At 34.4% G+C, this 25,760-nt stretch overlaps 1 protein-coding gene across 1 annotated transcript in view; it reads left to right on the top strand.

Annotated features, from left to right (window-relative positions):
- The first annotated feature begins 1,669 nt into the window (after nt 1-1,669).
- LOC149783363 (uncharacterized) overlaps nt 1,670-25,760 on the top strand; it is a 41,939-nt gene continuing 17,848 nt past the window's right edge. Inside the window, exon 1 of the mRNA XM_089931577.1 lies at nt 1,670-3,109. Coding sequence (XP_089787703.1) covers nt 2,326-3,109 — 784 coding nt within the window. The 5' untranslated portion in view covers nt 1,670-2,325. The remainder of the gene's footprint in view (nt 3,110-25,760) is intronic.

Raw genomic sequence — 25,760 nt, forward strand, 5'->3', positions numbered from 1 at the left:
TGGCGACACATCCCGCTTGTGATGGATGATAGAGGATTCTAGATGTTCATATGAAGTCAATGTTATTTGGATGTACGAAATTTTCGGTATTTGTTTTGCGCCGACACTAAATACATGTTATGTCAGTGGCAAATATGATTGTCATCATGGCAACAGCAAGTAAAACGATGAAGTGTGTACAAAAAGGACACTTCTACTTCAGACGAATAAATTCTATAGGATATCTTTCATATTTTGTCTGACTCACAGACAGTATCACTTATTTAGTGCGATCCAAACGGAATGCAATTATTGGAATGGAGATTATGTTGCGCATTTGGTAATGCCTGTTAGCCTATGTTCTAATACGCGTAGGTGTACCTCGTTGATTTAAGCTTCCATTCATTTAACAGCCGGAGAATAATTTTCCGTGAAAACAAATGTTTGTTTTAATCACATTTTCAAGTGAAAGAAAGTACATTAACATTTATTGATTTTGACATTTAAACGTTTTAGTTTATTTCAAATGCAATATCAAATTTTCTACAGGAAAAGACTTTTAGAATACCTAATGGATACTGCGCCGTCTTCAAAGTAACAAAGTTGGCCATTACATTTTGAGTGAATAATTATTTGTAGCAAAAAAGTGCTTCCGTAACTTTATGGTTGAACCTAGTAGGCGTAAAAATTGTCATTAAAGTCGTTGATTTTCTATAATAATATACGCAGAGTTATTTTTCAAAGATGTAATAATGTACGTTCCTATTGACTGCTGAGGATTTCTGTTGAGACTGAAAAATTATGATGACGGTTGCATCAGTAGGTTACTGGCTGATACAATACACACAATGCAAGATCCAAATTATATTCATCACATTTTTAATTAATGTGTAGGGGTTCCTGTAGTTGACAAATCTCTTAGGGCCCAGGCGCTGATACCGTTGCAATATGAAATCCTTTGCTTGAATTTCCTAATCCAATAATATTGTTTCCAGTACAATATCCAATCGTCCATATACAGTGCCAATTATTTTATACAACTAATGTCAGTATAAAATGTCATCAGATAACAATTAACACTACAGTAAATCATGTTTTAGAAGAAAAAAAATCCTTCATTGTTAAAAACCTACGCGTCAACGGCTAAAAGCTCTTTGAGCCCTTGAGCAGAGCAATTATTAAACGAATGGGAAGCAGGATATAGCACGTGTAGTTATTGATCAAAGCGTGTTGGTGCGATATAATCTTGTCTGGCAAATGTATCATTTACTTTGTTTGCGTTTCTGATTCAGCTCTGATTGGATTTCTCGACGGATGTTTATAAAGAAATTGATTTCTTGCACAATAATATGTTTAAAAATGGATTTAAGCAAACCTTTTATCTTTGTTAGTGTTAAAGTTAGATAGAACGTTCGGAGGCGAGGACAAGTATCAACAAATGATGTGATTAACACGTCAGTTTCGAAGAAGGGTGCATTGCTTCATGAAATAAAGGAATAAAGGAATACTTGCTGTGGAGATAACAGTCCTAACGTTATAGTGATTATTTGCTAACTTTGCTTCTATGTCTGTTTTCTAGAATCTTACATAGTTTTGGAAACACCTCTCAATCAAAACAACAAACAAAATATAATATAGGATTTACTGTGAAATATCATTTCTTTGAGGAGGTTATCAATGATGGGGCCAACCGAATTTGCGAAATTTAAATTACGCTCTTTTTCAACACTTGAACAGGAGCAATCGGTTGTAGCAATGATAATTCTGTTATAAACTTCCACCTGGGATTGCTCTCAACGATCACTAAAGCCAGCCATTTCGTTGTATTGTTTGCAAAAGATATTCTCTGAGCACAGGCATTTTCGCACATGTTCCATGAAATTAAAAAATAGTGATCTCTATTCTAATGTACCAGAGAACATACATTAATCCACGACGTGATAAAATATATATGCCCGGATTGGTATGACTCTAATGGAAACTATTGACACATATGATGGGATGTGTTTGTTTTAGTCTAATCCAATGTTAAAGAATTCTTACAAGAAAGAAACTTTGGTGTTAATCAATTAGAGATACAATAAAAGCATTGATCAAAACTGTACTCTTTGACAGAAATGTCTCTGTTGCGTTTAATAACCCATTTTTGAAGTTAAATTCGGTTTTAAAATAATTCTAATTATTGAAAGCATTTATTGAAATCAGGATAGTAGACGAAATATTGATATCTGACAATGAGACGATAAGAGCATTTCTTCTTAGCATAAATTATAGGTACGAGTGAAACGGATTTGGAATTTAGAGGATATTATACACAGAGTTGAATTTGGAAGATTACTGTGAAGCATGGATGAACCATTCAACACGACGAGAATATCACTGGAGGAACTGAATCATGATGTTGCCAGAAAGAATTTAGGAGGCATAATTTTTGTATCAGTGTTGATGGTCATTGGAGTGATTGGTAATGTTCACGTACTATACGTATATGCCTTTAAATTCAAGTCAAGTAATATTCGTACTTTCATTCTCTGGCTGGGAACCATTGATTTGCTCATATGTTTGGTGGGGATGCCATTTATCATATATGACCTTACGCATCCTTTACTTTTCTTTGCCACCAACGTTTGCAAGGCTCTTCGCTTTTTTGATTATATTATGTCCTTTTCTTCGGCATCCACGCTGATTTTGATAGCTACCGAAAGATACAGGAAAATATGTATCCCTCTAGGCAGACAACTGACATTGCGAATGTCAAAGATTGCTTGCGTTTCCGTGTTGCTTTTCTCAGTCTGTGTATCATGGCCGGCACTTGTTTTATATGGGCATACTACAGTGGCAACGGAGAACAAAAATATAACTGGAGTTCAGTGCTATACCGACGACAAATATAAAATGACTTCCTATCAAACCTATTTCAATTTTTTCCTGGTTGCTTTAATTATTTTCATGTTAGTTGTGATGGTAATACTTTATTTACTCATGGGTAGAACTCTGTTTGAACACAGACGTTTTAGAGCCAATTTTAGAACACGGTTCCGGTCGAAGAAATCTTTCCGTAAGAATGGCAGTATCTCCAACGGAAGCGCAGTTCAGTCTATCTCACATCTGGTGGAAGAAAATATAACAAGTAAGTTCTGTATGAAGATGCATGCGTTTATTACCTTTCCTCTATGAAAGAACTGGATCTTGCCAGATTGTTTTGTCTACTATTTCAATATATTTTAACATGCAAAGAAGCACGATCTATTTCAATATATTACAAGGAAAAGAAACGCCATATATTTAATTATATTACACAAGGAAAGTAACAACCGTCTATTAAATTTATTACACAGTAAAGGTAACGCCATTTATTTCAATATATTACACAGGAAATGTAATATTGCAATATATTACGCAGGAAAGCTATCACCTGATTTTCAATATATTACACGGGAATGCTAGCACCTATTACTGCAATATACTTACCATGAAAGATAAAGCCTTTTATTTGAATATATTTCACCGGTAAAGTAACACCATCTATTTCACCCAAATGATTGTTATTTCACGAGGATGAAATTTATTACACGTATGTTTATAATATGTTATAAATGTATGCAAATCATATTTTCTGTTTATAAGTGTTCTACTTTAAAAAAGTTTTATAATTTATTACAGTACAAGTAAATCATACATGTTTCGCATATTTCGCACTTGTATAATTTGGGATAGTTAACTTATTTCTTGTTTAATTTGGAATGACACTTTTTATATCCGTCTTGTTACATATTTTCAATATATGTACTCGAGATATATTGCACAACATGATGTAACATATATGACTCGCATAACAACGTTCGACATGTACAGGTACTAATCCTGGATATATTAAAATCGTTACAAATAGGAAATTTCATCTACTGTATCTCTCATTCTGTACTTTAATCGCGTCCTCTATAAACATGTTTGCTTTATGTTCATTATTATAATTACTATTATTATTATTACTATTATTATTATTATTATTATTATTATTTATTTATTTATTTATTTATTTATTTATTTATCTTTCGAAATACAAAACAAAACCTGTTCATCGGGAATGAAAAGAATATGTTATGTACAAATCTACACTTTAAATCCAGCACCAGCACTCATATTTTGGAATAATTGAAAATACCCTAGCCATAAACGTGAACCTCATTAGTTTGAGATTTTAACGCTGGTGCTAAGAGTATATGGGATTCTAAGATTGGGATTCTTTGTATCTTAAATGTCGAAATCATAACAAAGGATAACCTACCAAGAAACGTAACATCTACGTTCTTCAATCCCTTCGTAACGCAGAAGCGTATAAAGAAATTATGCTATTGATTGATATACCTTTAAAGCAGATTCTTAAAACGACTGTTCGTGTTCAGTTAACTGCTTAAGCTTTCTTGGCATATCACGCGTAAATTTGATACTTTGACAAGAGGAGACGACTTTTTCTTTTGAATCTGCTCATCGTACTGCGAGGGTCTAACATCCAGATTTGAGCAATTTGGAATCTTAACATCATACATCTAAACTTGAGTCGTCCAAAGCAATAGTTGAAAAGGTCGGACTTTAACACTAGTGCGTCTAGCACCAGAGATGAAAAGGTTGACATTAACACGAGTGCATACAAGAGATGAAATGGTTGATATTTAATCCTGATGCTTGCAACAATCGTTCGTACAATGTTGGTATTTTCTTACTCTGTAGTTTCAGAGAAAAGAACGTTCCTATCAGACTTTGTATCAATCTTAGAGCTGTTGTTATATTTGGGCTACGGGAATATGCAATTTAAAATGTCTTTCCTTTATCACACTCAAGTCTTTGATGCTTATCTCAATTATTCCCCTCCTGTTGGTTAGCTGAAAGATGCATAAATGTGTACACAAACTTGGCATAACAGTGTTTTGATTCCTCAAGGAGTCGAAATTGTCCGATATTTTAAAACGTATTTTCATTTGGAACCCTTCTCACACATATGTCACAAAAGTATAGAATAACTTTAAGAAAGCTCTGTACAACGAGTCAAAGGATTGCTGCTGTAACTGCTACAAGGTGACAAAGTTTATATGTATCAGAAAGAAAGTATTACTTGTGTGCCTCACACAATACAAGTGATGAATTTCACTATCGTTTTCAATGCCATTATTTGGCTGAAATAAAAAGTCAATATAGAAGTGAGAATGCTCACAGAAATATTAATACCCGCAAATCTTGTGAATTGTTAAATAACACAATTGTTAAACACATCCGACTTTGTAAATTTATAAATTCAATATATAAATCATTCTGTCATCGTGAAAACTCAAAATAGCTGTATCTCTTACCATTTCATTCAATTCTCTCTCTCTCTCTCTCTCTCTCTCTCTCTCTCTCTCTCTCTCTCTCTTGTCGTTTATAATTCAAGGTCGATTCCAGTCATTAAACTTGTTTTCATCTGTGGAAAGGTACACAAGAAACGTTTGACAGGGTACTATCATGATAGTCAATGTATGTGTACTCTACCCAAATATGCCCAATGACAATATGTTAGCCTGTGTACTCCTGTTCCAGCTCATTTTGCATTTTCATGGCGTAAAATAAGGAAACACCTTACCATATTTGCCCATCAGGAAACACCTTACCATATTTGCCTATCAGGAAACACCTTTCCATATTTGCCTATAAGGAAACACCTTGCCATATTTGCCTATACGCCAGAAATGTTCTCGCTTACAAATGTGCTGGATGAGCAGCGTTCACATAATCTTGTCAACAATTGTTTTTTTGTTGCTTTTTTATACTTCATAGTTTCATTTCTTAAGTAGCCGCCAAGATTCCCGTTGGTTATTATTGTATCTGGATTCGCAATGTAGATTAAATAAAGATTTCAATCAATCAGTGAATCTCTCTCTCTCTCTCTCTCTCTCTCTCTCTCTCTCTCAACACCACCATTAATGCGTTGCATTATTATTTAATCTCATATGAATATGGTTAGATATGAGTTTGCAAAAAAGTAATGATCTCTTCCGTTATAAGTACTCCACTGCTTCTGTATTGATGCTGAGTAAGTGATTAGGAATTTGTGAATGGTACCATATTAGTATCAAAGATTGCGAACTTATGTATTAAAACTATTAAAAATTATCTCTTGTATTTGTTAATTCAACGTCTGTATTTTCAACATAGCTTAGTGTTCTTTTAAATTATAAAAATAAATGGTCTTGCACAGATTATATCAAAGCTGAAAACAAATTAAGAAGTAATATCTGCAAACTTTTATATGGATTTAGTTATTAGGCAATCAAATCAATTGACCTTAAATAATAAACTTTGTAATGATTATTATGAGACGGCATAACCTTGGCCATTATATTCTCTCTCTCTCTCTCTCTCTCTCTCTCTCTCTCTCTCTCTCTCTCTCCTACAGACTGCCTGAAAAAGGCTCATGGAGAAATTTGCAAACAGCACATCATATCACCAAGGATTTCTATTGAATAATTTGTGAACGTATCACCTTGGATCTCGATCTCAAAACATCTTAACAGCATCTTGCTTCTCGATTGAATAACATGATAACATTTAAACAAAACTTGCTTCTCAATTGAATCACATGTGAACATAAGACTTTGCTCTCTTAATTGAATCACTGGAACGTATCACCTTAATTATTGATTGTATTACATGCTAACATGCTTCTCTGTTGACGCATTTGCTAACGTATCAATTTGATTACCGATTGAATCACTTGTGAGTACATTACGTTGGCTCTAGATTGAATCACATGTGAACGCATTACCTTGACTCTCGATTGAATCACATGTGAACGCATTACATTGGCTCTCGATTGAATCACATGTGAACGCATTACATTGGCTCTCGATTGAATCACATGTGAACGCATTACATTGGCTCTCAATTGAATGACATATTATCTTGACCCTCCATAGAATCACAAAGTGAACATATCACTTTGCCTGTGATTTAATCCCGTGCTACACATCACCTGGGATCTCTATTGAATTACATGTGAATATATTTCCTTGATTCTCTGTTGAATCACATACTAAGATATCACATCGCTTCTGATTGAATCACATGTGAACGTAACTTGATTCTGGATCGAATCACTTGTAAATAACATGGTAAAATATCACCTTGCCCATTAGTTCTTGGCTAACATGTCAACATCATTTCCAATAGAATCATCTTTCCCCGATTCTGTTACAGGTTAGCATTTCACCATCGTTCTTGATAGCATCACATGTTAACATAACGTGGTTCTTGATTGAATCAATAATGTTGTCATATCGTTTTAGCTCTGGATTGAAAAAAAACTGTTAAAAGTTTAGCTTGCTTCTGGACTGAATCACATTGGTTCTGGATTGAAACTCGTGTCAACATATCGCCTTATTTTTGCATTCAATTACCTGTATACATAACACTCGTGGTTCTGGATTGAATCAGATAATGACGCATCACTCTAGGTGCTGGATTGAATAAAATATTTTTGACATATCACTCGTGGTTGTGGATCAAATCAAATAATTTTGACATTTCTCACGTGGATCGGGATTGAAGCAAATGTTGGCACATAACATAATGGCAAAACAAATGATTCGGGCCAAACATAACCCTTGTTAGTACGCTTTAAATATTTTTTTTATGTAAGCTACATATCCGATCAGCGCCATCTACCAATTATGCGCAATACATTTTTTTGTAGTATTTATATTATTTTTTATCTATCAATTTTGCGATTGTATCTTTAATCTAGAATCAAAGTTGCTATTTAGAATGGTGTTGTAACGTATCGTGTTTTGTTTGGTTTTTGGTCTTAAAATACATCCTTAAAATATTAATATGTCACACCAAGCAACAAAGTAATTTTACTTCTTGTTTTAGCACACATAATTTAATTTCCTCATTTCTTATTTCTTAACGCAGTGCATTTTAGCAAAGAAAATAATGAACTTTAAATACCTGTGTATTTTCTGGGGGAAATATGATTCAGTAAAAATACTACTGATATAATGTATTTCAATATATTATAATAATTTACATTTTTCTTTAGTATTTTTTAAATAAATTTCATGTATACTGATTTAAAATCAACATAATTATTGTTCCGACAAAATATTACATTTGCCATTTGTGCCAATGTCATTGGGATATATTTTGTGTTAAAACAAAAAGAACCCTTTGTTACAGAGAATCCGATATAAGAAAAGGTAAAAAACGCAATTTCGGAATGACATTATGGTCGTCCATTTTCGCTCGAATTGGACATAATCGTACATAACATTTCGTACACGTCACAAATCTCTGTTATTCCTGTTGGCGATACTATCTCAGACAGTTGAAATATATGCAGGGTGTCCAGGAGATAAAGGGTGACTTATTCAGTATAAATAAACAGAAGATTTGTACATTGTGTTGTTGTTGTTGCTGCTGCTGCTGCTGTTGTTTGGTTCAAGACCATTTTCTGCTCAAGATAGAGTTTACATTGCGGAAAGTATAACTGGTGGAGGAAGAACCCGGGAAACACCTGGTAAGAATCACCGACTACCGGGGAAAATAGTGGCAAGCTTTTCCACATACCTGTGTTGGCCGAAACCGAGATTTGAACCCACGCGGACAGAGGTGAGATGGCGAGCTTTTGACCACTCGGCCATCCTCCGCCCCTGTGTGGAATTTGAGCAAATAAAACCAATTAAAAATGATTGATTGACTCACGTGTTACAGTGTGGAAGCAAGATTAATCATTGTCGTTATAATATATGTAAAAACGTGACGATGACTAATCGTAGAAATTGACTGAATCTAGATCCTTGTAAATTAAAATATATAATGATCAGTATGGAAAGCAAGTGAATAATTTTGTCGTTTCTTATGCCTACATTGTATTCCCAATATTGCAATTTTCAAATTATTTACTGAATGATTCTAATATGTCTATAGTTATGTCGTTTTTTTTTTCTGTGTGTCTCTCCAAAAGCCACATACTCACCAAACCGTTTGCATGGATGCTCCTCCACCCCTCTTTAAAAATCATAAAAATATAGATATCAAGATACCGACCTCCATTTTCTTTTGTGTTTTCCTTAATTATTTCAGAAAGAGCACAATATATTACTTTCAATGACAGTGTGAGATTTTGAAAAGATCACAGGGATTAACTTGTCTAAGAAGACACATGTACACCTTTTGCATTTATTTGAAGTACACAAAGTGTTTGAAGGATATGGATACATGCAGAATTGTTTTTCTCCAAAGTAATATTTATCAATCTGTTATGTATTTATTATTATTAATATTATTATTATTATTATTATTATTATTACAATCATCTGCTGCACACTGTTTCATTTATCTTAACATTTCTATTAAACACCTGAAGCAAAATGATAAGTACGTTTGAGTTTTATCGGGCAAAGTCAGACTAATTTATGCTTGTAAGTTACATGTACTCAATGAAATCTGAAGAGGCAATAAATGCATCATGTTTCGTGAAACCATTTATTTTGTCACCTTCAAAAAAGACCCATATTTTACATTTTCATTTCGTATGTTTTTCTTCTATTTATTATTGTCACTATCATCTCAAATCAACAAGGATACAAATACCAAATACAGAATTTTAATAACTACACGTCTTAATTTCCTGTTAAATAATGCGGAGTGTATTTAGTCTTGCAGAAAGGGAACTAAATGTCCACTTATGATCTATGTATACGCAGTGTAATATAATTAACGTGAGTGTACAATGGGTGCACAATGCTATTACAAATCCAGCAGAATCGAAAACATATAAGCAACCCATTCATTGATGGTTGAAAATATGATCCAATAAATGAGAGAGAGAGAGAGAGAGAGAGAGAGAGAGAGAGAGAGAGAGAGTGTGTGTGTGTGTGAGTGAGTGATGTAGATTTTTAACTTAGTTTTAACAATGTTTCGGTCATATCGCTACGATGTCTGCAGTGTGTCAATTTAAAGTGATGTCTAGCACTGGGGCATCATGCCGCAGACATGTAGCATTATGTCCCATCCAGTCACATTATCCTGACAATAGGCCGACCAGACCTACCACTAACCTCTTAATGCTGAGCGCTTAGCGAGGCAGATGTTAGTATCACTTTTAGAAGTCTTTGGTATGATTCAGATGGGGTTCGAACCCATCCGCATCCGGGACGGACGCTATAACCACTAGGCCACCGGAGCGGTTCGTCATAGAGTTATTCTCAATGGCGTTTTGTCTACCTAAGAAAATAAAGAAATACACCTTTCTTCCAAAATACTGTTGATTTAACATGGGTAGGAGACTATGATTTATTAATTCCTTAAATGCCTCCGCCAATAAAAACGTTATGACTATGTTCGCATGAAATAATAATAATAATAATAATAATGCCTTTCTTCGTATTTACTGATTTGGATTCAAAGTAAATGTAAACTGTTTTCTAGTTGTCTAGTTGTCTAATTTGACACACAACAATAAAGTATTTTTACTTCTTTTGTGTGTGTGTGTGTGTGTGTGTGTGTGTGTAAGATTAGCCAGTCCTCTGCATTTTCGAAAGGAGTGTAAATTATACATTTTGACTTTAAAAAATACCCTAGATATGCCAAGTGCAGTGGGAACACTCTTGATACGAAATTATGTAAAAACACTTTTTGAAATCAATGTTTGTTGTTTCTATGTAGGCATATTAAAATTTTACTGGAGATATGAGAAAAAATAATTAGCATCAATATCGGTATTACTTTTAATGGTCATTATTGTCTGCAAACAGTTATATAATAGTTATATCTTTGTATGGATGTAATAGCTTGGCAATATGAAATTCTATACATGCTATTAAATAACCGAACATGTTATTTTCTTACATGCATCGGTTTCAGTGCATGGTAAACTTTGCATACTATTTCGTTCTGCTGCATCATTATGTGTAGTTTTATTATTATTATTATTATTAAGCAATTATTATTATTTGATATTTATTATTATTATTATTATTATTATTATTATTAAGCAATTATTATTATTATTATTATTATTATTATTATTAAGCAATTATTATTATTTGATATTTATTATTATTATTATTATTAAGCAATTATTATTATTTGATATTTATTATTATTATTATTAAGCAGTTATTATTATTATTATTATTATTATTATTATCAAGCAGTTATTATTATTATTATTATTATTATTATTATTATAAAAACAACAATAATAATAATTGCTTAATTTAATAAATAACTACAAATAAACTGCCAAATCGCAAACAGAAAAAAACAGAATAAATGAAATGATTTCATTAGTTTCATGTATATACTAAATCATGTAATGTTTTATTGGCTGTAACTTTATGTTTAGAAACATCATGGCTTGAAATAAACAAGATGCAGTTTAATGCAGATGGTAAAATAATCGCGGCTTAACATAATTCGGATTGTGAGATCATCTCGAAGTACCATAATTCGGATTGTGAGATCATCTCGAAGTACCATAAATCGGACTGTGAGATTATCTCTAAGATCCATAGATTTCGTATGTGTTTAAATACTATACACCATATCGATTTTTGTGTTGTCATTTATTTTGAAATTTTTTAAATAATCACGGCAGAAAATTATAGTGATAAACTATTGATTAATAAAAACGTGAAATGCTGTCTCGTGAATAAATCGTTTGCAAATTCAATTGTCTAGTATTATATTATGCTACAATGTGTAGACTGTCTTTATGTATTTAATTTGACAATTGTATTGACTGTCTTTATGTATTAAATTTGACAATTGTGTTGACTGTCTTTATGTATTTAATTTGACAATTGTGTTGACTGTCTTTATGAATTTAATTTGACAACCGAATACAAATGACAATATTTCATTTTATTCTCTTCATTATTCATCATACTGAAGAAATTTGACAGGTTATGTCAAGATTTATTGTGTTTATAAATGGCTTTCACAGTACTTGTCCCCTATATAACTCACGTCCATTACCTTCATTTGTACTCGAGTCAATTACCCTTATTTTCACTCTAGGAACTTACCTTCATTTTCTTGCAGACATGCCGTAACTCTGGGCAATTACCATTATTTAAATTAAACTCGTGGATAGAAAATCGAACATTATTAACTGATTTTATCATGAAATTGTACATTATCTTACAGACTGTAACTGGTCTGGAAATTAGATGTTGTACTCTAATTTAACAGAACACTCTCTCTTTCTCTGCCTCTCTTCACACACACACACACACACACACACACACACACACACACATATATATATATATATATATATATATATATATATATATATATATATATATATATATATATATACAAACATAGCTTTGAGAAAATACGATCTAATTACAATTTTTACACCACTCGCACCCCTGCTTCTTCCCACTCTATGAAGTATTGTCTTGCGGCTTGATAATCATTGAGGGTTTGGGGTTGAAGTGGGGGTCTTGCAATTCTTTATCTTTATATTTGGTTTGAAACTAAATAATAGCGAGATTGTTTTGTTAGTTTTCAAGTTTAGTATGGTAGGCAAAGTGTGTCTTTATTTCAATTCAAATTTAATATGGTAGGCAAAGTGTGTCTTTATTTAAATTCAAGTTTAGCATGGTAGGTAATGTGTGTCTTTATTTCTATATAAGTTTAGTGTGTTAGGCAATGCTTGTCTTTATTTCAGTTCAAGTTTAGTAGGCAAAGTGTGTCTTTATTTCAATTCAAGTTTAGTAGGCAAAGTGTGTCTTTATTTCTATTCAAGTTTAGTAGGCAGAGTGTGTCTTTATTTCAGTTCAAATTTGGTAGGCAAAGTGTGTCTTTATTTCAATTTTAGAAGGCAATTTTTGTCTTTATTTCTAAAGAAACGGACCACTTTTAACTTTAGATACCGTTACTGTTAGTGGCGTCACTAGGGTTGGTGTCACCCAGTGCGGTAACTCAGGATCTCATCCCCATGGACCCCTTCCTGCAGAAAAATTCAAAAATTGTATCGACAGTCATGTGCAGTAACTCATGGTGTCACCTCCATAGACCTCCTTCCTGCACAAAAGTTCAAATATTGTATCGACTGTCTTTTTGGTGTCATCCCCTCTGATGGTGTCACCCGGTGCGGTCCGCACCCACCTAGTGACGCTTGGATGAAAGTCAGACTTTCTACCAACTAAATTGCCGTGTCTCCATTAGAAAAAGACTTTTAAGAACTGGAATTATAAAAGCTACAAGTGATTTCGAGTAAATTGTTAAATACTGCCAAAGGAAAAAAAAAAGAAGCAGACAAACAAGCAAACAAACAAAACAAACAAAAGCATTCGTGTGAGTCAAGCCCAAATTGATGCAGTCGAACAGTGAAATATCGTGAGGTTAATCTGATACCATAAGTTATTGAAAGTACCTTTTCTCGTAGTGCCTTTCATATACAGATGATTAAGGGAATGCTTAGTGCTCAGGAAAGTTGGCCAGGATTCGGATTCTCAAGAACTGGCCAGCATTAAGGATGTACAACCTAACTTCCTTTGTGGACAATGACTTCGGCTGGTACAGGAAGCTGTGTCGCGGATTAACCTGTCTATCAAGCTGCTGACACTGGTGATACTGCTGACACTGGTAGCTGGATGCGAAACTGATGTTTATGATTCTAGTGTAAGATAATAAACAAAGATAACATCAAGTGTTATATTTCTCGTACCTAATGATCAGAAACAACAAAGTTTTATATAAACTTTGTAATATATCTAATTAAGATCAACATTAGAAGAACAAAATTAAAAAATTGAAACAGTCATTAAAGAGACGAGCAGAATACAAAAACTTATAGAACAAGGCCTCTAAATATATTTAACGGATGTACAATGTATGTCATTCAGCGTTTATTTGACATTTAACATAACAGATTTGGACTGTATATATGCAAAAGTACGAGGTAAGAGATGAATAATGTTTGTTTCGATGTTTTGAGGTTTAACGCCATTCTTAGCACAAGATAGGCTCGATATAGCGGGCATTATAACCGAGACCTCCTCCTCCTCCTCCTCCTCCCCGTAAGAAGACCCGCCCCTCCCCGTAAGAACCTACGGGAAGCTACTTGTAGCTTTCTTGCATACCCACATTGACAGGATTGAACATTTTAATATTATGAATAGATAGGACATACTCGATAAAACTTGGCAATATATTTACCTGAATTGTTAAAACTAAAAAGGGTTGTCTAAAAATTTGAAGGTAAAAGTTGTAGATGTTTAATTGAAATTGTAATCAGTTTTATATACACCAAGTGGTAATGATTCTGATCTACGATCAAAATATGTTCTAGATAAATATATGAAAAATCAATAGTTTGAACATTTCCAGTAACCAAGAGTAAATTGCTGTCTGAGTTTGAGATATCTTTAAATGATATGAAATTCTTTTAGCATGTACCATCCAACCAACTAAAACAAAAGTTTAAACAAGTACCATCTAACCAGTTAAAATAATCATTTTAACATGTATCTTCCGACCAAGTAAAATACAAATTTTGAAAAGCACCATCTAACCAATTAAAATAACCATTTTAAGATTATCATCTAACAAGTTAAAATAACAATTTTAACATGTAACATCCAACCAAGTAAAATGACAATTTTAACGAATAACATCCAACCAGTTCAAATAACAAAAATAATAGAGATAGAAATATATTTCAACATGTTAACAACATTTTAATGTGGTGGCCTTCATGCCCACAGAGATGGAACAATGAAATATTTTTTCAATATATATATATATATATATATATATATATATATATATATATATATATATATATATATATATATATATATATATATATGTGTGTGTGTGTGTGTGTGTGTGTGTGTGTGTGTGTGTGTGTGTAAAATATAAGTAACCATCACAGACAATACAATATATATAAGAAAAAAATGCTTCAAGTTCTGTAAGTGCAACACAACAATTAGTAGAACATAAGAAATTTTATTGAACACACATTGCGTGATTGATATAATCTATGAAGACGATTGATCCACCATTCAATTACAGCTTGAGGTACACTAGCTTAAAAATAAATTTGGCGAAGGCAAAGCACCTACACGAAAGTTGAGTTGCCATACTTACTTAGCAGGCACAAATATCATAATTTGTCCAGAAATAACGTTCATGAAGACTTTGGAAAAAATAGTCCAGATGACGATGAAGACATCGTACGGAACAACAGCGAAGAATACATTTTATTGCGTGAAAACGTTTTAGACGATAACTCCTTGAAATATGAAAAAGAAACCAAGGTGAAAAGAACAATCGGGTTTCTAGGTAGCTTCTGATTTATAGGACAAAATATAGATGTTGACAAAAAATGTATAGAAAGCTGAAATAAGTCAGAATTTTGAGGCCTAAATATTTCATGAAAGATTTTACCAATACGAATTTACATCCGTTTAAAACAGATATACTAACAATATAATATTTTATTTCCATCTAAATCATTCAAACATGACAGCATGAACATGATGTCATTCAATACTTCATCCTGAATACGCTTACAGATCTTCATGACTAATATGTGAAGATCGAATCTGTGAGAAAATTTACAACGTAGACCCTATTCATTACTACAGTAAACCTGCTTTATGACATGGTGCAAGTTTAAATACGTTATTTTGATCATGAAGTTAAGCTTCAAAAGATCTATAGAAAACGTTACTCAACTGTTTGCAATAATTTTATTAGTTCTTACCAAAGTAACTTCCTTTGAATATAATGTTCTTTTCCCAGTTCCTGAACACGTGCAATCCTAAATTCTTCGCTGCTGCAGTTTTCCTGTATCGAATCTTTCAAATATTTTGACAACTGCAAAAGTCGCAAGCAGCAACCTCTGGTATGTATGGTGGGTGATTTGTGATTTCAATGCCAAGTTTGTATTATTTCTGCATTTCCAGCTTGCACATGTGTGCGGGGGTATTCTGGTGCAAACTAAAATCGCCCCTCAGTGGGTCGGAAGATGTTACAAATATCGTCAAGTACATTTGTATCTGATTGCTGCGGTAAAGCTGTGGTAAAGTATAGTTTTTTTATGTCCTGTTTTCTGGCACCTTGTGGTTCAAACTTATTGAGTGCGTGCTGTAGAACATCACGCACATAACCTTTCCAGAAACGTTTGAAAGACACGCTTTAATAAGAGATGAATTCATATATTGTTTTGTCTCTTAATCCCGGGTTTAAGGTCCTAGTTTCAACGCATGTAAATGATCTTTTTAAAGCCTTCGTTTTTATTCGTATATATTTCTATGCAGATCTGTACCCTTATCCCCATGTGTTATTTATCAGGCAATCTGGACAACTAACGGGCACAAACCCTATAGATTTTCTGCACTTCCATATAATGTATCAAATGTTTACTACAAGTCATCATAGGTACAGAATAGTTGACAAATACGTAAAAGGGTGCAAAGCCAACAGTAGCAAAGCAGTAATGTAATAATGGGGATTAAAGACCGACGGAACAATGTCTGTTTTTGAACACGTGTGCATTTATGACTGTAGCTCCCCTGAGTCCAGGTGGAAGCCCGCGGCATTGGTAGGGGAGATGCAATGCGGTGAGGTTTCAGACAGACTGATATACGCTTGCAACTGTTCGCTCGATGTTTGCTGCCTGTAAATCAGTTACTAGTTTTTGGTCGCTAACGGCCCGGTTCCTTCCTTGTCTGTACGAAGAGTAGTTGGTAATTTTCGAATTCAACAAGCATCGTTACGATCTCGGCCATTGTAATTGTTTCCACTTCTATGGCCGCCGAGTACAGCTTTGTAATTGTGCTGTGACAACTTTGCGCCTCTGAGAGAGTTTCCGAATCTATGCATATTCGCAAACGTAACCATAGAGAAATAATTTCTCCGATACCACTAGCCATACCGGTTGCTATAGATATGGCTCCGACAACTTATCTCATTATTATGCCTATTATGGTTGCTGTAATCGCAATTCCCGCCACAACAAGGCCAACGGTTGTTGTTGCGGGCAGTCCACAAATAGCATCCTCAACAACACACGCGCGTTGTTTTTCGCGAAAGAAAAGTGCTTTATATTGTTAATTTCACCTAGCAGCTGCTGTTCCTCTATAAGTATTATTTTGTATTGGTTGCTTTGAGTGTAGTTCTTCTCTTCATAGTATCGTCGGGGAGTGAAGTACTACTAGCCAGTCATTTCTCTTCACTGGTACTACTTTCATGCAATCTTAGAAAATGTCTTCATGTTTCCGGTGTTTGTGCATTTTGGTGACTTGGCACCGTGTTAATCTAAAACAATATCGGTTACGCACGTAATTTCTCCAACAATTGTATTTGTCCAAGAACTGTTACGCGGACAAATGGGGTTTTCAGGAATATCTTTTGATGCATTTATTTTCCTGTCCCAGTCAATGTTGGTTCAATATAATTAACCTACGTTGGTTTGTCTGTGAATTACACTCTATTGTTATAAAATCAGTCTGCGAGTATTTTCAACAAAGGCGTTGTGTCTGCGACCGGGTGGTTCCGAGTGTTAACGCGATGTTCTAAGCAGGTATTGGCATGACATTTACACAACAGAGTGGTCCCAGCGTTCGCTTTGCATCTGACACTCGCGTAGATTATATTCCAATATATGTTGCGAGGGTCTGATAACACCACTCTGAAGCAAATATTGATCAAAAAGCGGTCCATATTAGCAACCTATTTAAGCTGATCCAATACCCCGTCAGTAAATTTCAGAACATACCAATCGAGAGGCAATTCAGGCTCCATCAAGCGTATGTAATGATACATCTTAAACAAAAGCACCAAAGACGCTTAAGTATTCGTCCGAATAGAGGTTGACTCCTTCACTTTAAAAATATTGTTATTGAATCCAACCAATGGCTATTTCTGGTTAAGATTAGCATGCACGACCCATACTTTTAAACCTTTAGGATCTAAAGCTTCCGTATATTAAACTTTGGTAATGCAAACAAGCCAACCATTTTCTACGCAACAAGTTTTGTTTTCCTCTTTTTTGGTGGATAATATTTCTTTGACTACGCTCTATAAATGCTACGCGTTGTGATGATGGTAGGGCTGATAGCACCTGGGTGGCATGTATATCAGCATATTGTTTCATTAAAACTCCAGCTTTTCATAAAGTCAGCCGGCACACCAGCGTCTCTGATTCTCTGGTTCTCGATGATTTCAGCGGAATTTTCTCCACGAATCCTAGCGGCTTGTAAGCAATAACTTTTGATGTCTGCGTTAGACGTTTGTAGTTTTCAGGTTTGGTCTTGAACAACATGTGCACGTTTGGGTTAACACCAACAACAACCCGGTTGCTCAGTTCGGACAGATCGGCTTTGATTAAAAACAGGTTAATAGCCGAATCAGCGGTGGTTTGTTACGCTCGAGCGTCCGTAAATCTCAACGGATATTTCGTATATATCTCAGGTTTCTAAGTGACAATGCAAAATCAACAAGCAGCCGACGAGCTTTGCTTTCCACAAATGTATGCAATCCTTCAGCATTTTAGGGTTCGCAACTTCTGCATTGAATACAACAGTAATATTCGTCCAGCTCCGCTACCCTGGGAACGCCTGCGTAAATAATCAACTTCATCGATCCTTCTCCTATAGGCGGTTGCTGCCGAGAACTTCTAAGGTCCTTCCACAGCCTGGCATGTTTTTTCTTTCCCCATGATTCAGAGTGCCGGCATTCATTCACGATGCGGTTAGGTCTCAGGTGGACTTTCAAATGTTGATTCAGGTGGAATGTCGACTCACGATAGACTGTAATTTTCGGGTAGATTTTCATCTACTGATTTTTTGTACGCCTTGTTCATGTTTTCTTTTTTTTGTTGTCGTCTTTCGCTTTCTGTGCTTCAACTTGTTTTCTTTGGTGGAGAAAATATTACCACTTGAGATGGAGATTTCTGTGACGATTTAGTGTTGGATTTAGGTTCGAGCTTCTACAATATTCCAGGTTCGTATGACGATCCGGTTTGCACCGAGTTCATGCGAACATGCCATCCGCTTGGGAATTTCGATTTTCTTCTTAACATGAGTGTGTCAGCGCGTCGGTCTTACCTCAGTTCATCTAGTCCCTCTCTATATGTGATGATACAACTTACAACTTACAGGATAATCAACCAACAGAGATCCTTAGAGACAGACGATATAAACAATCTTTAGTCAATCGACCACTGTCTCCCACTCTATTTGTTGGTTGGTCATATAGCATAGCAGTTGTAACCCAATGGATCCAGTTCTCCCCCGCCCCCGTGAGAAAGGAGTGGAACGAAAAATTTCTGACAGTGTTATGCGACAGTGCCTCTGGGCCTATGATGGTAAAGTTGTCAATAAAACCGCTCAGCAAAAAAAAGAAAAGAACGTAAGTGAGGATAAAAGCAATTCTATAGTTAGCAGAAAGGAAACGCAAGGCATAATCATGACTTTCATCAACTGTAAATAGCTTTACATGTTTCAATTACTCATGCTGGTTGCTCAATTCGCATAAACTATTCCCCACTCGTTTCGACGTATTCACCCCTTATTGTATGAATACGCTTTCGCAGTTTGGGTCTCTACCCATGTGGTACACTGCTTTCTTCAACTGAACCTACTGTCAGGAATAAATCCTAAACAGCTTTTTCATGAATGAAAATGGAAGCTAAATAATAAAGCAAATACAGTTGTTGTAAAAGAATTATGAATGGCTAAATTAGATGCAGAACAACAGTGTGCAGTGAAAAGGGATGTTAAGAGTCCACTCCCTTTAATGATACGCAAGAACAGTATAAAGCACATTGTATTTCCATCCAAATCAAAATAATGCACAACAATAATAATCTTTTTTTCAGCTCGCATGTTATCGCACGAATGACTAATTTGCCAGTAAACAAGATTTATATATAATAAAAAAATTTAGACATAAAAGAAAATCGGGATGACGGTAACAATTTCATTGTTTTAGAACGATTTGATCGATTACAATAAAGCATGTAACAAAAATCACGTACACAAGATCTAGCTATCTGATGAAATTCAAGTGACTTTTGCTCAGGTTAAAATCATAATCCTAACAGCTATCCAATATTGAATTTTCATTCACAGTGGTGAAGCGCATATAAGACACGTGTCATTTGAATATGAAAGATGGTTTTAAATAAGATATTAGGCCACTACAGACACACCAGGTTAGCTACTTGAAAACTGAATGCGGATCCTTGAAACGAGCGTGGAAAATAAGCAAAATGACGACCTAACAAGATGTAATTCAAACATTTAACTGTATTTGCAGTTGATCTAGTCATTATTATGATTTAATTAACACTGCTACCGACCTTAACATTGTTTTGTTTTATACTACACTTCTCTCTTTCCCCTTTCCGTTAGTCGTTTTGACTGTAATTTTTCAGTTATTCGTAGGTCCATAGACATCGTCGAATGACACAAGCGAAATCACAGTTGCTCATATATTCGCAGAATTTGTGCCCGTATCGTGCTACGATGAGAGAGACATAAAAACAGACAGACAGAGAGCTATTGTTTGGGTTTGGAATAATTGCCATGAGTGCTTTTTCTAATCATTCATCCCTATGTTTCTTTGTTGGTCAGTTAATCTAGTGCCTCACCAACCAACACAGTCACGGAAAAAGAGAAGGTGGAGCGGCCGTCTGATATGTTATTCTTTAAAACTTTTTTTTTTTTTACATATTTAAGAAAATAAAAGAGGAAACAAACATTAAGTAGATTACAGTACGTGTGTCTCCTGCCAAGAAATTTGCATTGTAGCATCGTCAGTCTATTTCAACTTTGTATCCTTGATATTGCGAACACTAGATAAATCCCTAGGAAAGTGAACAGATATTGTTACGATGACCCAGGCTCTTGAAGGTTATTTAGGGTCAGTTTCAAGGGTTTCGTCAAGCCCACATTCACATTTTCTCTCACTCCACTTAGTGCCGATTATTTCGTCCCTTATGCATGAGAGAGCGGATGAAGGGAAACAGGAAATAGAAATGATTTCTATGAAATTGTGTACCATATTTAATTCATTTAAAAACCAACTTGGATTATTATTATTGTTCTCATTATTTTCTTTCGTTGCTAAAAAGTACTCAGTGTTAATTCGTCATTGATCTATTGAAGCAATGGCTTACTGTAAAAAAAATGTTTATATATGCATATTAATGCGCCATGGACGGATCGCAAATTGACATACTAATAGTATTTGTATATCAAATTACTTTTTACCAACACTTTATATGTGTGTGTGTGTGTGTGTGTGTGTAGTTGAAATAACAAAATGAAATATGTATTTGTACGAGATTAATTTAATTTATTTAATTTTCATCAATTTCCCTTTCATTGGCGGCTCGGATTAAATTGTTGCGGTTGGATATTATCGAGGTGTAAATTCTAACTTAATCACAAAGTAAACAATGTCCGAAGGACCAGACAATTGCTTATCAACATTTAATTATCTTATGATACGTGATGTTTTAGAATTTGTTGTTCTGGCTTTCTACGCATTTAGATCTTTCAAGGTCAAATTCGTGTCTAATCTCAGTGAGATAGTCTAGTCGTCATATAACCCTGACCTTTATTAAAAGCCGGTGGGATGTATGTCAAAGCAATATTCAACAATAACTATGAATGTAGAGTGGCTTGTAACGCATGCCATATGCTTTGTTTAGGCTAAAGGGGTGAGTGTTGTGTTGTTAGAAGGACTGTACGGTTACATTACTTTCACCTCTCTCTAATTGGCGATTTTAATCAGGGTTTTACTGACTGTGATTGGACATACGGCCGGGAGGGGGAAGGGGCTTTCTTTTATTTTAGTGGAAGGCATTGATATAGATAAAGATTCAAATAACATGACCTATAAACTGGCAACAAAAAGTATTTCCCAGAATTTATGGATGTGCAAAAAATACCAGATCAATATCACAAGAACGGTTATATCGAATATGACTGCAAAAACCTCGGTCAAAATCATTGGACCTGGAATTATTAAATTTTATTTTACTCCGGATTGAAAGGTTTCGCTGATGCAAACTTAAACTACAAAGCGTCTTATGTAAAAAAAAAAAAATTAAAAAAAACAACAACAAAACTTACAAGTATATTTGTTTTGTATCTAGTGTGTTCGTCTACCTGATGAAGAATATGTCCGACAATGCCTTCTTAAAATAAAGTCACCTATATACTTGTTTTCTGTCTGTTGATCTCTCTATGCCCATACAATTAGTATTGTTGTATCACTTCTTTTAAATGAGGTTCTCTATGTCTCTAACTTCTTTCAGCACTATACTGATTCCAATCATCTCAAGAAACCGATACAATTTACAGCGTACTGAAATATCAACCAACTGGCTCTCAAACCCACTTTACTGCGTACTGTAATATCATCCAACTGGCTCTCAAATCCACTTTACAATGTACTGTACTATCAACCAACTGGCTCTCAAATCCACTTTACAGCGTACTGAAATATCAACCAAGTGGCTCTTAAATGCACTTTACAGCGTACTGTCATATCAACCAATTGGCTCTCAAATCCACTTTACAGCGTACTGACATATCAACCAACTGGCTCTCAAATCCACCTGAAGCTCAGATGTTCATTCTCAATCATATAATATTGGTAACTTACGTATCGTCAATACTTTGATAAATACACTACTGTGTAATTCTAAAACGAATAAAATATTACTGCTATGATACATAAAGACTTATATGTGACCCTGTCTGTTATTTCTTAAATGTAATTTATGCGCCAATAAAACCGTGATAATTGTGTTGATTATAGGGACGTTCTTAGCATCGTTGATATAAGTTATTGCTGATTTTAATCAGATTCTTGTCTTCAGGGTGACAGATTTCACATTATCTATTTATAATTAATATTCCATCCAGTGGCGTCACTAGGGATGGTGTCACCCAGAGCGGCAACTTGTTGTTTCACCCAATGGACCTCCTTCCTGCACAAAAATTCAAAAATGGTATAGACAGTCATTTTGGTGTCACCCCCTCTGATGGTGTCACCAAGTGCGGTCTGCACCCCCGCACCCCCCTAGTGACGCCACTGATTCCATCACAAGGTGTGTCCTCTCATTATTGGGAGCAAGGAAAAAGTAAGAGAAACATAAATACCTAAAACAAACATGCGGTAATTGCTAGAAATACTACAAACTGTCGCTTGCAAAAATATCAATGTGTCTTGTAGAGTGCACGAACCCAACCAAACATGAGACATGTCGTATACTCATCCCATACTTTGTTCTTACAATAGAAAAGGAATTAATTTCTTTAAAGACTTCAAACAGGTACCTTGGGTGTTTGGACCCTTATGTAAAGATAGATAGATAGATAGATAGATAGATTGCAAAAAATGGCTATGAAGACTTCTTTTCTCAGTCAATTCAGAACAGATGATCAACATTGAGCATGTCTAGTATCTGCTTATTTGGGTTTTCTTTTACATATGTAGCAGATATGTTATCTAAGAAATTTTGTGACTGTTAAACATATGTTAAATTTTATGTCATGCACTCGAGTCACTACTGTTTCTTGTTTTTTCTTTTCTTGAGTGTACGCTTTCCCAAGGAGTGACTACGCTATTACTTCAACAGAATTATTTAAATAGTAGTAATCCTTGGAAACAGATATGATCAAAAATAAACGGGTACGGATAGTGTTCAAGAATAGAATATAAAGGAAAAAGTAACTGTCAAACACATAGTGATCGTAAATGTAGAAGTAAAATTTGACACAGAACTATCGGCGACAGCGGGTGTTATCTACCATGAGAATGTCCCTAATCGTTACAGAAGGTCAGTAAATACAGAACTCTAAAATACATTGTGATCCTAACGTGAAAGGTTATAACTAGTACAGACCTCTCAGTTCCAGAAAGTCATTTTTAGGAGAAAAAAATTAAAATCCACCTTTTTCTCCGCCTTGACTTTAACTTTTACCAAGGTCAAGTGATAAGGAAATCTTCTTACGTTTCAAGTATTGACTGGCTCGGTAAAGATCTATTATCAACTTCTTTGGATTTATCACTCGAACTGTTGGTATTCGCCGCTGCGTACATGTTTAAAAAAAGTCTTTTAAAATATATTGTAAGCATAGTTTAACCAGTTTTATTGATAACTTTGATATTAAATCTTATTTCATTAAGACTGAATAGCACAATGAATCAAAAGGTTTTATTTGTTTTGGAGAGAAAGAGAGACAAACAGAGAAATGGAAAGAGTGATTACGATTTAAAACGTGTGTGTGAGAGTATGAGAATATTTATCTTGAAGTGAATTCATCAACATGTCAAGGTAAAGTGTTTTTTTTTTTCATTAAACGACATTTTATAGAGTGAATAACCACGGGCAACCAATCTCTACACTCGTTGTGAGGTAATCATATTTACACGTATAAACGATGAAACATCATCGGTTGATATAAAGCGAGATGTGTTGCACAGAAAATAAAGGAAGAATGTAGGCAAACTAGAACCAGTGAAGGGAAAGAAAATGCCTGGTTAGATTGACATAAAGAAAGAAATACACATGAAAATAAAGAATATATATATATATATATATATATATATATATATATATATATATATATATATATATATATATTGATTAATTTGTTAGAATCTCAAATTGGCACTCAAACAGTTATGTAGGAGTGTATATTAATATTATACATCTAGTATACAATAGTGTACACCTAATACACAATATAGTTCACCTAGTACAGTATACAATATTGTACACTTAATATAGTATAGTGTACACCTATTTCAGTATACAGTACTGAACTCCTAGAACAGTATACAATATTGTTCACCTAATATACAATAGTGTACACCAATTATAAAATTGTGTTTAATAATATCGTTCAACTAGTATACAATAGTGTTCACTGAGTATTCAAATTTGTACACCTATTATAAAATATTGTTCAACTGGTACATGGTGTTGTTGACAAAGTAATCAGTATTGTACCCTTAGTAAACAAAATTATCTGATTTAATTTAGGAAACATCGTATGATGAGTTGACTTGTTCTCGTATTATACAAATCTGACACAACCCGTGGTATATCAGAGATATAGCAAACATATTGTCAGCTGTATTGCTTATTTAACTAGAACTCAGTGACAGTCATCCACAAAAGTATTATCGGTGTATTGTACCCGTTGGCAATCACAAGATGTAAAGCGTCACACTGTATGGCACACATTACCTGTTTATTAGCAGACGATATGTGGCGTTCGCTTTTCTTTCAATCCTGACATATCTCATGGCATGCACAGCCCTACACTCTAATACATAAGCTGTCTTAAGATCGGAAATGGGTCTGAATGTTTAGCTGTCATATTCACAGAAAAGCCTTCCTGTTTGTTGTGAAGCCGAACGCAAATTTGAATCATGCAAATTGACTGATACACTAAAACACAAATATTACGCGATTTAAAATTTACACGGAATGGAGAAACAAATCGATGCAAATCTAAGGTTTTTATCGGTTTTTTTTTTTGTTGTTGTTTTTGTTTGAAAAGAAAATCTTTGTGTAGATATAAGGACATGTTTGGCTTGTAACATAAAACATTTTGTATTGTCATGAGTGACTTCACTATTACATTACACTATGACGTCAGTGATATAAATAAATATATAGGACTATGACCACTGGAAGATACTGCACGTGAAATGAGACATTTGCCACTTCTGGATAGTTTCAAATA

Source organism: Sinohyriopsis cumingii, chromosome 14 (genome assembly GCF_028554795.1).
Source record: "Sinohyriopsis cumingii isolate HCF-2022 chromosome 14, ASM2855479v2, whole genome shotgun sequence".
Lineage (NCBI taxonomy): Eukaryota > Metazoa > Mollusca > Bivalvia > Unionida > Unionidae > Sinohyriopsis > Sinohyriopsis cumingii.